At 48.0% G+C, this 13,348-nt stretch overlaps 1 protein-coding gene across 5 annotated transcripts in view; it reads left to right on the top strand.

Moving 5' to 3' along the window:
- Window positions 1–13,348, top strand: part of TLE2 (TLE family member 2, transcriptional corepressor) — a 47,231-nt gene that overhangs the window by 1,407 nt on the left and 32,476 nt on the right. For all 5 annotated transcript variants that reach the window (XM_035118085.3, XM_088673027.1, XM_035118087.3 and 2 more), the window contains exons 2-5: window positions 2,990–3,075; window positions 5,474–5,537; window positions 7,898–7,942; window positions 12,254–12,316. In XM_035118085.3, coding sequence (XP_034973976.2) covers window positions 2,990–3,075; window positions 5,474–5,537; window positions 7,898–7,942; window positions 12,254–12,316 — 258 coding nt within the window. The remainder of the gene's footprint in view (window positions 1–2,989; window positions 3,076–5,473; window positions 5,538–7,897; window positions 7,943–12,253; window positions 12,317–13,348) is intronic.

Here is a 13,348-nt window from a genome sequence, read left to right on the forward strand (position 1 = left end):
TTTGTTCTTATTATGCATTTTGCTTTTTTAAAATCTTGTATTTTTATGTTGCGAACTGCTCCGAGATCTTAATAAAAATAATAAAAAATAAATAAATAAATTGTGCGAAGTGGAACCCCGTATCTCTCAAGTCCTAGCCTGACGCTCTAACCACTGCACAACCACTTCCTCCTTGTCCTAAAGAGAGATGTTTAGGAATCTCTCTCTCACACATACATTGTGGAGTCTTCCTGCCCAATATAACTTTTTGGGGCATCGTAACTTTTTTGGACTTGGTTTTCCAGCCGCCAAGGGGGTGGCACTCTTACCATGCTCAGGGGACCCTGCTCAGGGGCCAGGGGCCGTTCTTCTCCGCAGGTGTCTCCCTGGGAATGGCTTGAGGGGAGGGAAGTGAAGCTGGCCTGGCTTTAATTACCGAAAGGGGTTTCTGCAGCCCCCCCCCCAAAGCCCGCTAACAAGTTGCAGGAAGGTAGATTTCGGTTGAGTGTTAGGGAAAAGTTATTTGGCAATAGGGTCCATGCCCTAGAGAGGTGAGGTTGGGGCCCTCACTCGCTGGGGGAGTTGTAGGAGGCTACAAGCTGTCAGGGAACTGCGAGTTTTTAGCGTTTCCTCCCTTGACCCAGGGTTGGGGTTTGACTAGATGACTCACAAGGGCCCTCTTCCCACTTTTACGACCCTGCTGATATTTCAGAAGGGTCTCCGAGGCTTCTTCCTCAAATGTGAGGAAGGAACCAGGGTGTGGAGTTGTGGGTCCCCAACAAACTAATGTGCCAAGGAGAGAGAGAGAGAGGGAGACCAAGATGGTCTGGAAACCAAGCCGGATGAGGAACAGTTGAAGGAGCTGGGGGTACGTTTAGCCTGGGGACTGAGAGGAGATAGGATAGGTAAAGGTAAAGGTACCCCTGACCATTAGGTCCAGTTGCGGACTACCCTGAGATTGTGGTGCTCATCTCGCTCTCTAGGCCGAGGGAGCCGGCGTTTGTTCGCAGACAGCTTCCAGGTCATGTGGCCAGCATGACAAAGCCGCTTCTGGCAAACCAGAGCAGCGCACGGAAACGCCGTTTACCTTCCCGCCGGAGCGGTACCTATTTATCTACTTGCACTTTGACGTGCTTTCGAACGGCTAGGTTGGCAGGAGCAGGGACCGAGCAACGGGAGCTCGCCCCGTCGCGGGGATTCGAACCGCCAACCTTCTGATCGGCAAGCCCTAGGCTCAGTGGTTTAACCCACAGCGCCACCCACGTCCCTACTGAGAGGAGATAGGATAGGCATCTTCAAATATCTGAAGCGCTACTTCAAATATCGCAGCTACTCCTATGTCATAGATCCACTATCTTGTTACATCACATATGCATTTGTACTACTGATGAAGCCCAGGAGGGCGAAACAAGGTTAATATTCCGGAAATCCTCGTCTTAGACTTTGTGAAAGGATTCTGTGGAACTATAACAACTCTTTGTGTGGATTGCGTGGACCTAATGAACTGTGGAATTGACACTAGCACATGTTTGGAACTGATCCATGAACTGATCGACTGAGTCTTCTGCTTTTGCCGTTGTATTTTATGACTCATTTCTGTTGAAATTCATAATATTGTACAGTGAATAATATACTTTATTTATGCAAGGGTACAGCCGGTTATGTCTCGTGTGGGTTTTGAGTATGTTTTACGTAACCAAAGATTTAATGTTGTTTTGCTAAATGGTTGGGGGTTTCTAAGCAGAGGTTGGATGGCTGCCTGTCAGTCAGGGATGCTTTAGCTGAGATTCCTGCATTGCAGGGGGGGTTGGACTTAGATTAGGGTTTGCCATACAGTGGTACCTTGGTTCTCAAACTTAATCCATTCTGGAAGTCCGTTCCAAAACCAAAGTGTTCCAAAACCAAGGCGCGCTTTCCCATAGAAAGTAATGCGAAACGGATGAATCTGCTCCAGACTTTTAAAAACAACCCCTAAAACAGCAATGTAACATGAATTTTGCTATCGAACGAGACTATCGGTCCATAAAATGAAAGCAATAAACGATGGACTGCAGTCACACAATCAATCCATCAGTAGCTGAACTGGGTTCCACACAGTCACGAAAACAAAACAAAAAAGAGCTATGAATAATAATAATAATAATAATAATAATAATAATAATAATAATAACTTATTATTTATACCCCGCCCATCTGACTGGGTTTCCCCAGCCACTCTGGGTGGCTTCCAACAGAAAAATAAAGTATTTGATTAAACACTAAAAGTCTCGCTAAACAGGGCTGTCTTCAGATGTCTTCTAAAAATCTGGTAGCTGTTTTTCTCTTTGACATCTGATGGAGGGCGCCACCACCGAGAAGGCCCTCTGCCTGGTTCCCTGCAACTTGGCTTCTCGCAACGAGAGAACCTCCAGAAGGCCCTCAGCACTGGACCTCAGTATCCAGGCAGAATGATGGGGTGGGGACGTTCCTTCAGGTATACTGGACCAAGGCCATATAGGGCTTTAAAGGTCAGCACCAACACTTTGAATTGTGCTCGGAAACAAAAACGCAAAATAAATAGCAATACCAGACAGACCTCAGCGTAACACTCAAATCGGAAGCGTAACACTCCGACTTATGGAAAAAGTTTGCAAACTGGACCACTTGCTCCCGGGTTTGCAGTGTTTGGGTTCCAAGTTGTTTGAGTACCAAGGCGTTTGAGAACCGAGGTACCTCTGTATTCCCCAAAGTGAAAATCAAGACATAGAAAATCCAGGGATTTTGCAGATTCAGCAAAAATGGTACCCGGAGGTCATTTTGCTGCCCAAATCCCGGACGTGTCTAGGATAAACCCAGATGCATGGCAGGCCAAGAATAGACGGTCCTTGGTGGTCCATGATTCTATGATTCCAGAGGTCATATCTTGTCTATGTGCAAGGAGGAGGGGACAGTTTCTAATAAGCATTATTTGATCGTTCTTTTCTCCCTATGCTGCCTGGTTCCTGTTCTTTGTTCCCCCCCTCCTGCAAAGTCTGGACAGCCTTTCAAGTTCTCGGTTTTGGAAATCTGCGACCGGATCAAGGAAGAGTTCCAGTTCCTCCAGGCTCAGTATCACAGGTATTTTCAGGAAAGGAAAGGAAAAAGAGGGGGGGCCGCAAGCTGTGCCGGCTAAAGTGGAGCTTCAGAGTTCAGGAGCAGTCTACCTCTGAATGCAACCCTGCGTTTCCGCAGGGCGATTTCGGAAGATCCACCCCCTCCTTCCTTGGAGGTTTTTAAGCAGATGTTGGATGGCCATCTGTCAGGGATGCTTTGGCTGAGATTCCTGCATTGCAGGGGGTTGGACTAGATGACCCTCAGGGGATCCCCCTTCCACCTCTACAATCCGATGATTCTACATGCTTTGCTTTATTATTTATTGGTCTCCGTTTGTAGGTGGGCTGCGTTAGACCGCCCTTTTATGGATCCAAAGGCTTCTAGCCTTTTATCATTCTAGTTTTGAATATATTTATTTTTTGCATTTTGTTGCTTTGAGGTTCTATTTCATTTTAAAAAAACAGCTCACAAGTCCAATTAATCATCATCGTCATCATACTGCCGATCAATATTGGACTTTTTAAAAAATGGCTTCAATTTTTTTCTGGTTTTCCAGCTGCCTTGAACGTCCCACTCTGAGTCAGGAAGGCAGCATTCTGAATCTCCTTTTGTATTCTAACCTTATGTCCCAGTTTTCCTCCAAGGAGATGTTGTTGTTCCACCTGGTTTTAACTCCCAACCACCCTGGGAAGTAGATTAGAACTTGTCATCATCAGCTTGGATCAGGCCACAACCCAGCGGGTTAAACTGAGAGACAGCTTCTAGCCCAGTGAGATTTGTGGCTGAGTGGGAGGATTTGAACCCGGGTCCCAGTCCAATGCTCTAACCCAGTGGGTGCTAGCACCCCCCTGGGGGCAGATTACATGGGGGCGCTTAGAAGGAGGGGAGGTGTAAATAACCACCCGACTTTGTAAAGCTGGTATCCCTGACTCGAGTCCATCCATTTTGCCCAATTAATTAAACCAAATCGTTTTAATTGAACTTTGAATAAATGTGCAATTAATTGCTGGGGCTTTGAATTTCATTGTGTTATTATCTGCCTTTGTGGGTTGTGCAAACTGCTGTTCCAAATAACAGGGCACTGGGGTATACTAGGGAATTGGGCTTGAGTTTATGGAAACCAGGGTGGGCGGTGGCCTCAAATAAAATTGGGAACCACTGCTCTAACCACTAGGCTGCGGAGGTGAAGCAGGTGCAGTCTGCAGTAAAACGTTGCAGCGCATCCTTGTCTCCTAGAGAGCGTGTCTTCAGAGTTCCGGCCAGCCACAACCCTTTCTGGGATACGGAGACATAAGTGTTTTGTTTTTCCCTTTTCAAAAGGCACTCAGAATCCCATGACTATAGAGAAAGCCCTGTTACCATTGAGATTATGCATATATAATCTCCTGCTCTCATTTTTAAAAGTTATTTTTCGTTGTTCCGCAAGCCCCCTGCCCATCTTGGGGATTAGGGGGACCGCTCAATGGAAAATGCAAGAGGCATTTTCCTGTCTCCTCGTGTGTTCCTTTCATTCCTCCCCCCCCCCCGCATCCCCTATATTTTCCTCCTCTTCTCACCGTCCCTCCACCCTGTCTCAATTTCCCATCTCAACGGGGGAAATGTCAAAAACTTGCGTCTCATACCCAGCTTTGGGAAGCCTATGGGCATTTTGTGTGTGGTTGCTTTGGGGGCAACGTGGGGGCCAGGGAGTGAGGGCCTCCCCCCCAAAAAAGAGTGAGAAGGTTAATAATAATAATAATAATAATAATAATAATAATAATAATAATACCCCACCCATATGGCTGGGTTTCTCCAGCCACTCTGGGCAGACTCCCAACAAAATATTTAAAATACGATAAAACGTCAGACATTAAAAGCTTCCCTAAACAGGGCTGCCTTCAGATGTCTTCTAAAAGTCAGGTAGTTGTTTATTTCCTTGACATCTGATGGAAGGGTGTTCCACAGGGCAGATGCCACCACCGAGAAGGCCCTCTGTCTGGTTTCCTGTAACCTCGCTTCTTGCAGTGAGGGAACCAGCAGAAGACCCCCGGAAGTGGACCTCAGGCTGGACAATGGGGGTGGAGACGCTCCTTCAGGTATACTGGGCCAAGGCTGTTTAGGGCTTTCAAAGTCAGCACCAACACTTTGAATCGTGCTCAGAAACGTACTGGGAGCCAATGGAGGTCTTTCAGGACTGGTGTTATATGGTCTTGGCAGCTGCTCCCAGTCCCCAGTCTAGCTGCTGTATTCTGGATTAGTTGCAGTTTCCGGGTCACCTTCAAAGGCTGCCCCGTGTAGATCGCATGGCAGTAGTCCAAGCAGGTGATAACCAGAGCATGCACCACTCTGGTGAGACAGTCTGCAGGCAGGTAGGGTCTCAGATGGAGCTGGTAGACAGCTGCCCTGGACGCAGAATTGCAAATAACTGTCTCTTTTTCTGCAGCTTGAAGTTGGAATGTGAGAAGCTGGCTAGCGAAAAGACAGAAATGCAGAGGCATTATGTGATGGTAAGCGCTGTTTGTTTGTTTGTTATGCTGTTGGCATCCATCTGTTTTGGAAAATCGCAGCGCCTGCTGTGGCTGCAGAGACCGATATGGGGGAGACATGTTTTGCTGCAGCTGGGGCTGATGAAGGCATCCGGTTGTGCTGCTGCAGATGCGTCAGGGCGATTCTTCTCCCAGCAGAGAGAAAAAATCCCTGCAACAACCCTGCGAGGGACCTCAGTCAGCAGAGCATGAGGCTCTTAACCTCTGGGACTTGGGTTCGAGCCCCACATTGGGCAAAAGATTCATGCATTGCAAGGGGGTTGGGCTTTATGGATCACTTCCGACACTGCCATTCTAGAGAGGCTGAGAGGGAGCAACTGGAGCCCAAGGTCACCCAGCGAATTTCATGGCTGAGTGGGGATTTGAACCAGGTCCTAGTCAGCACCGCCCCCTCTTCCTGGGCTTGTCGTTCTCCAAATGCAAACCTGGGTTGGTTAGCTCATATGATTGTATGACAATAGACTAGACAACGCGGGTGGCGCTGTGGGTTAAACCACAGAGCCTAGGGCTTGCCGATCAGAAGGTCAGCGGTTCAAATCCCCACGACGGAGTGAGCTCCTGTTGTTCTGTCCCTGCTCCTGCCAACCTAGCAGTTCGAAAGCACGTCAAAGTGCAAGTAGATAAATAGGTACCGCTCCGGCGGGAAGGTAAATGGTGTTTCCGTGCGCTGCTCTGGTTTCGCCAGAAAGGGCTTTGTCATGCTGGCCACATGACCTGGAAGCTGTATGCCGTCTCCCTCGGCCAGTAAAGCGAGATGAGCGTGCAACCCCAGAGTTGGTCACAACTGGACCTAGTGGTCAGGGGTCCCTTTAAGTTTACCTTTAGAGAGGCATATAAGCCTTGAATCTGCAGGTATGTGGTACTTAAAAAAATGGCCTGTCTTTGTTTTTTGTTTTTTTTAATCCAAGTTTCTAGACTTTATGGAGAAGATAGGAAGATAGGAAGCAAGCTCAGACTACATTTATTTATTCGTTGCTTTGCTATACTGCTTGCCATCCCCAAAGAACCCACGGCTGCAACATAGCTGCCAAGTTTTCCCTTTTCTCGCGAGGAAGCCTATTCAGCATAAGGGAAAATCCCTTAAAAAATGGGATAACTTGGCAGCTATGGCGGCTGCAAGCAGAAAACCCCATTTTCATATAAAGGCAAAAAATTCCTGATGTGGACGAGAACGTTTTAACTGCAATGAAAAAAGCAGTCTGGGCAATTAGGATTCAAAACAGTGCACCCTCCGATGGTCTCGACATTGGCAGGTGCAAAGATCCGTCGGCCATTAAAATTCATGGGTAAACAGGGGTGCCTTCAAAGTCCTCCTGTCGGTATCTGCAGCATCACATCCAAATCGCAGGGACTGGGGCAAAATAGGTCCCAGCTCCTGGCTGAGGGTTTCCCCCCCCTAAAGAATTCCTTGCCACATCTTTGGGTTCCCTCAAATGTGATGGCACCTCCCTCCACTTTTGGCTGAGCAAAGATCCGCTCTCATTTCCGGACATTGGAAGCTAGAATGAATTCTCTATGCCCCCTTCCTTCCTTCCTTCCTTCCTTCCTTCCTTCCTTCCTTCCTTCCTTCCTTCCTTCCTTCCTTCCTTCCTTCCTTCCTTCCTTCCTTCCTTCCTTCCTTCCCCCTCCCCCCTCCCCCCTCGGGTAGTGATAAAGCGGGATATCAAATCCAAACTCCTCCTCCTCCTCCTCCTCCTCCTCCTCCTCCTCCTCCTCCTCCTCCTCCTCCTCCTCCCCCTCCTCCTCCCCCTCCTCCTCCCCCTCCTCCTCCTCCTCCTCCTCCTCCTCCTCCTCCTCCTCCTCTTCTTCTTCTTCTTCTTCTTCTTCTTCTTCTTCTTCTTCTTCTTCTTCTTCTTCTTCTTCTTCTTCTTCTTCTTCTTCTTCTTCTTCTTCTTCTCCTCCTCCTCCTCCTCCTCTTCCTCCTCCTCCTCCTCCCTCCCTCCCTCCCTCCCTCCCTCCCTCCCTCCCTCCTTTCTCATCTTACTTTTCCTTCCTTCCTCCCTCCCCTCCCTCCCCCCCTCCCCCCCCCCGGGTAGTGATAAAGCGGGATATCAAATCCAAACTCCTCTCCTCCTCCTCCTCCTCCTCCTCCTCCTCCTCCTCCTCCTCCTCCTCCTCCTCCCTCCCTCCCTCCCTCCCTCCCTCCCTTCTTTCTCATATTTCTTTTCCTTCCTTCCTTCCTTCCTTCCTTCCTTCCTTCCTTCCTTCCTTCCTTCCTTCCTTCCTTCCTTCCTTCCTCCCTTTCCTTTCCTTTCCTTTCCTTTCCTTTCCTTTCCTTTCCTTTCCTTTCCTTACCAGTATTTGTTCTTGATCTGTTGCAGTATTACGAGATGTCTTACGGATTGAACATCGAGATGCATAAGCAGGTATGCGACTTTCGGGTTCCTCTGGCGGAGGAGATGGGAACTGTAGACTCCTAGGGGCAGAGACCTTCTCTCTCTATGTATATGTATATGTAAATAAAAAATGGTGTCACAGACAGAGACGGATGTTTCAAGCTGACTAGTGGCAAGGACTGAGGGCTTGAGAGGAAACAAGGGAGGCGCTGGGTTTCAAAGACCTCAAAATGGGGCTGTCATCATTGATATTTGATATGCATCTTACGGAAAGCGACATGATGGCGTAACAGATTTCCTGCTGGGGGTGTCCCATTGCCTTTCCTTCCACTGTCTGGGTGGCGGCGACCCTGCAAGCGAGGGATTTGCATGCTCAGGAGCACTCTTGCCTATAGCATGGCCTTGCTTATTCTGGAGATGGCTGCGGCAAACACGTGTCAAATCTTCCCGAGAGTAAGATGCTTTCGTATTGTCCGCCCGCATGCTCAGAATTGACGGTTGTGGGGAGGCCTGATCCAGAACATTTGTGGTACAGTGGAACGCCTTGGTTCTCAAACAACTTGGAACCCAAACACTGCAAACCCGGAAGTAAGTGTTCCGGTTTGCGAACTTTTTTTGGAAGCTGAACGTGCTCCGTTTTGAGTGTTACGCTTCCGATTGCATAGAATCATAGAGTTGGAAGAGACCACAAGGGCCATCCAGTCCAACCCCCTGCCAAGCAGGATACAACATCAATGCATTCTTGACATATGGCTGTCAAGCCTGTGCTTAAAGACCGCCATAGAATCACACTTCTGTTATGAGTGCCACACTTCTGTTTGAAGTGTTACGCTGAGGTCTGTCTGTTTTTGCTATTTATTTTGCGTTTTTGTGGCTCTGTTTGTGTGTGTGTGTGTGACTGTGTGGAACCCAGCTCAGCTACTGATTGACTGTGTGACTGCAGTACATAGCTTATCGCTTTCATTTTATGGATCAATGGTCTCGTTCGATAGCAAAATTCATGTTAAATTGCTGTTTTGGGGACTGTTATTAAAAGTCTGGAATGGATTAATCTGTTTTGCATTGCTTCCTATGGGAAAGCGTGCCTTGGTTTTGGAACGCTTTGGTTTTGGAACGGACTTCTGGAACGGATTAAGTTTGAGAACCAAGGTACCACTGTATAAAGAGTTGCGGGGTTCCAAGAAGGAGTTCTGCACCGTTTGGAAAAGGGGTTTGTATCTTCCCAAACACTTCTTGCAGCCGTGGAGGAAAGCAAGATGGTGTTTAACCACTCGGAGACCGTTACGGGGGCAAACCATTGTTTACGGCCGATACAAAGCAATGTCTTGGGAGAGGCCAGGAGCAGGCTGCCTGACCTAACCGCTTTTAGCATGCAGAGATAGCTAATGTTATTGTTGGTTTCTTTCCAGCGAGGGAAGAGGCGGGCAGAGAAAAATATTAAGGCACCGAAATCCGCCAGGCCTCTGTGTTCTGTGTGTTGATCCCTCCGAAGAGGCCAGGAGTCTCTCTCTCTGGTTTCCCCAGATCTCCCCGCCCCACTTGTAATTTGCTTCCTGTCTCTGGGTTTATCAATCCAGGGCATCACGGGGGGGGGGGGGGGGAGAGAGAGCGGCTGTCTGGGAAAACTAGCTTGGCAAGGTGCCCGGGGAAAGTGGCAAGCGGGACCGCCAGCCTTCCTGTGCGTGCCAAACCAGCTGCCTCTCCTCCTTTCCATGCCCGTTTGCTTGGGAGAAGACAGGGAGCCTTGGAGCGAGAGTCACTTGTTTGCTTGTCGCTTCCTGGCCAATCTCTCCCCCCCCCTCTTCTCCTTGCAAATCTAGAGAGAGGTATGTTAGGAGGGAAGCTGTTTTTTGCAGTGGCGGCGGCTGGCATCCCTCCGGGTGGTGGGGCCAGAGACAATGAGAGGTGGGGCAACGTGTTACTAGTTTGTTTGTTTTTTAATATTTTATTTTTCATTTTTTAACAATGTTCTATACATTTAAATCATTTCAAAATTTTTGCACATCTGAGATAACTTGAATCATAGAATCATAGAGTTGGAAGAGACCACAAGGGCCATCCAGTCCAACCCCCTGCCGAGCAGGAAACACCATCAAAGCATTCTTGACATATGCCTGTCAAGCCTCTGCTTAAAGACCTCCAAAGGAGGAGACTCCACCACACTCCTTGGTAGCAAATTCCACTGCCGAACAGCTCTTACTGTCAGGAAGTTCTTCCTAATGTTGAGGTGGAATCTTCTTTCTTGAAGTTTGAATCCATTGCTCCGTGTCCGCTTCTCTGGAGCAGCAGAAAACAACCTTTCTCCCTCCTCCATATGACATCCTTTTAAATCCCCGGACTCTGCCCCCCGCCCCCGGTGGTTTCTAATATTTATCTTTTCTTTCTGCTGCATCCAATTACATTTTTAAAATTCATTTTATATCCATTTTTAACTTTCGCCTTATTACATTATAAGTGTTATACCAAGCCTGCTCACGTTTTAAAATATCTACAGTGATCTTTAAGAAACTCTATAAATTCCCCCCACTCTATAAATTCCCCCCACTCTTTGCTGAATTTCTTATCATCTTCGTGTCTGATCTTCACGGTCGTTTTTGCTGTTTTGGCATAGTCCATCATCTTGGTTGTCCATTCTTCTTTACTTGGGACTTTTCCTTCCTCCCATTTCTGGGCTAAAGAGCATTATTGCGGCTTTCGACGCATACACAAAGGATCTTTTCAAATCCTTTGGCATTTCCCCTCCTATTATTCCCAATATACGTGTTAATAATAGTTTTGTCCCTTGGAAGGTGGGAGGAACCAGGGGAAGAAGGCTCAGAGCCAGTGATGGTGGGACAATGACGAGTGGTCAGAGGGAGAAGACTGGGAGGAGGAGGAGGTGTCGGAAGCTGAAGAGGCAACAGGGTTTTGTGAGCGGGGAGAGTCTGTAGCAGAGAGCAGTCCAGACTCAGAGGCAGGAGCTGAAACAGGAGAGGAAAGGAAGCCAAGAGACAGAGAGGAGTCCGGCCTGTGAAAGAGGCACGGGTGTCTCCTTCTCCTGCTATGACAGGCTCCCCTCCTCTCTTGTCTCCCAAAACCAGGAGAGGCATGGTAGATGTGGGATTTGATCTATTGATGCAGTCAAATGCAACATTCCTCATTTCCCTAGCATGGGCACAAGCAGGGGGGGGGGGACATACAGTCAGTGTAACTTCCTGTTCCGCTGGTCTGGAGCATCCTCCCCCCGCATGTGACCTGGGAGGTGCTTTTTGCTGTTTTTTTTAATCAAGGAGATTGTTTTTAAATTGCAGTGTTTAACCAAGGAGGTGCTTTTTTGCAGTGTTTTATCAGGGAGATTGTTTTTACGGTAAGTTGCAGTGTTTAATCAAAGAGGTGCTTTTTTGCAGTGTTTAATCAAAGAGGTGCTTTTTCTGCAGTGTTTTATCAAAGAGATGCTTTTCCTGTTGTTTCCTTTGGCAGCGTCCCCCCCCCAAAAAATGTGCCCCTCCTTTAATTTCCTATTTATTTTTGCAGCCATTTATCAACCTTTATTTATTAACCCAGGTGGATCTGTGGTTAAACCACTGAGCCTAGGGCTTGCCGATCAGAAGATTGGCGGTTCGAATCCCTGTGACGGGGTGAGCTCCCGTTGCTCGGTCCCAGCTCCTGCCAACCTAGCAGTTCGAAAGCACGTCAAAATGCAAGTAGATAAATAGGAACCGCTACAGTGGGAAGGTAAACGGCGTTTCCATGTGCTGCTCTGGTTTGCCAGAAGCGGCTTTGTCATGCTGGCCACATGACCTGGAAGCTATACGCCGGCTCCCTCGGCCAATAATGCGAGATGAGCGCGCAACCCCAGAGTCGGTCACGACTGGACCTAATGGTCAGGGGTCCCTTTACCTTTACCTTTATCAACCTTGCACACACTGATGATGCGGAGGGAGGGAGGAAAAAAGTTGTGAATTAACCTGAAAGCTACAAATTCAACTTTAGACGTTCTCTTAGTTAACAAGAACCAAGGGATGGAAGGGGACCCCAGAACAGAACGGAAGAAACCCACATTATTTACTTCCCTAATTATCCGTGCTTCCCCTTCCTTCCTCTCCCCCTCCCCCCGCCCTGGAAAAAAACTTTTTTCCATAATGGGCAAGGCTTCTCTTGCAGTAATGTAACCCACTGAGCTTGAAAGCTTCCCCGCTGACATGGTCTACTAATTTTGGACAAGTCAGAATTCGAACTCCGATCTACCACACTCAACTTAAGCTTGAGCTGACAAATCGAGGGGTCTCCCCCCTTCCTGCTTCTGCCTCGCCTCGGATGTGACTGAGACCCACCCACCCCAATCTCTCTTTCTTTTTCCAGGCGGAGATTGTTAAACGGCTCAGCGCTATTTGCGCCCAGATAATCCCCTTCCTGACTCAAGAGGTAAAAGAAATTTATTTGTGTTAGGGTTTCACATGCAACGGATTCTGGGCATTTTTTTGTGGGGGGAGGTTTGCAATGACAAAAACTTGAACTACCCTTGGCAGACCGAGGAATATCTCGCCCCCAGGGACGGATTTAAGTTGGATGAGGCCCTAAACTACTGAAGGTAATGGGGCCCTTTATATGTCCAGCTGTCCTTTGTCAACAACAAATTGTCGCTGTTTTTTGTGTTGAATATATGCTATAATATGGTCATTTATGGACCTCAAAGGTATCTAAAGCCATTTGCCCATGTTGCCATGCAACCAATCCATGCAGAATGTAGGCACCCTCTATATAGAAAGGAGCAAACCAGTGATATTTTAGGGAGCAGGCTAGCAGGCGGGGGCCATGACTTACATCATAGGAGCCGACACAACACAAAACACTGTTGCTATATGTAGGTTTTATTTTATTTGTTTTTTATCTTATATTTTGGAAATGTACATCAAGTTTTTTATTTCTTAATTTTTTTGGGGCCCCCCAAGAGAGTGGGGCCCAAAGCCGTTGCTTGTTTAGTTTAGTAAATCTGGCACCGCTCACCCCAAACTCTCAGCCTGGGTCCCCCAGGCTCTCTTGCCACTCAGGACAGACCAAAGTTTGGCTCCTCTTCCGATGACTCGAGGAACTCGGCGAAGCAGCGCCTGGGCAATTTTGAGTTCCACACACTCCGAATTTCCTGCTTAAAAAAATAAAAAATAAAGCCGGACCTCCGTTATAAATGATGAAAAAATGCCGTAAACTGGCGGATTTATTGTTTGGGGAGCCATGGCGGGGGGAATAAGAAGCTGTTTTAGATGCGACGAAGCCTTTTCCCTTCCAATTTTGCACCATCCCTCTAAATTTCTGAGATTTCAGCTGGCATCGCCCACCCCCTGTCCCTACAAATAAGGGGCCCAAAACTCTTCTGTGTCCCCCACCCCCAAACCCCCAGTATGGCTTGTGTTTAGGTTTTGGCAAGTCTGGTTTGATTTCTCTCCCCCACCAGTCCCC

Source organism: Zootoca vivipara, chromosome 6 (assembly GCF_965207765.1).
Source record: "Zootoca vivipara chromosome 6, rZooViv2.hap1.1, whole genome shotgun sequence".
Taxonomy (NCBI): Eukaryota; Metazoa; Chordata; class Lepidosauria; order Squamata; family Lacertidae; genus Zootoca; species Zootoca vivipara.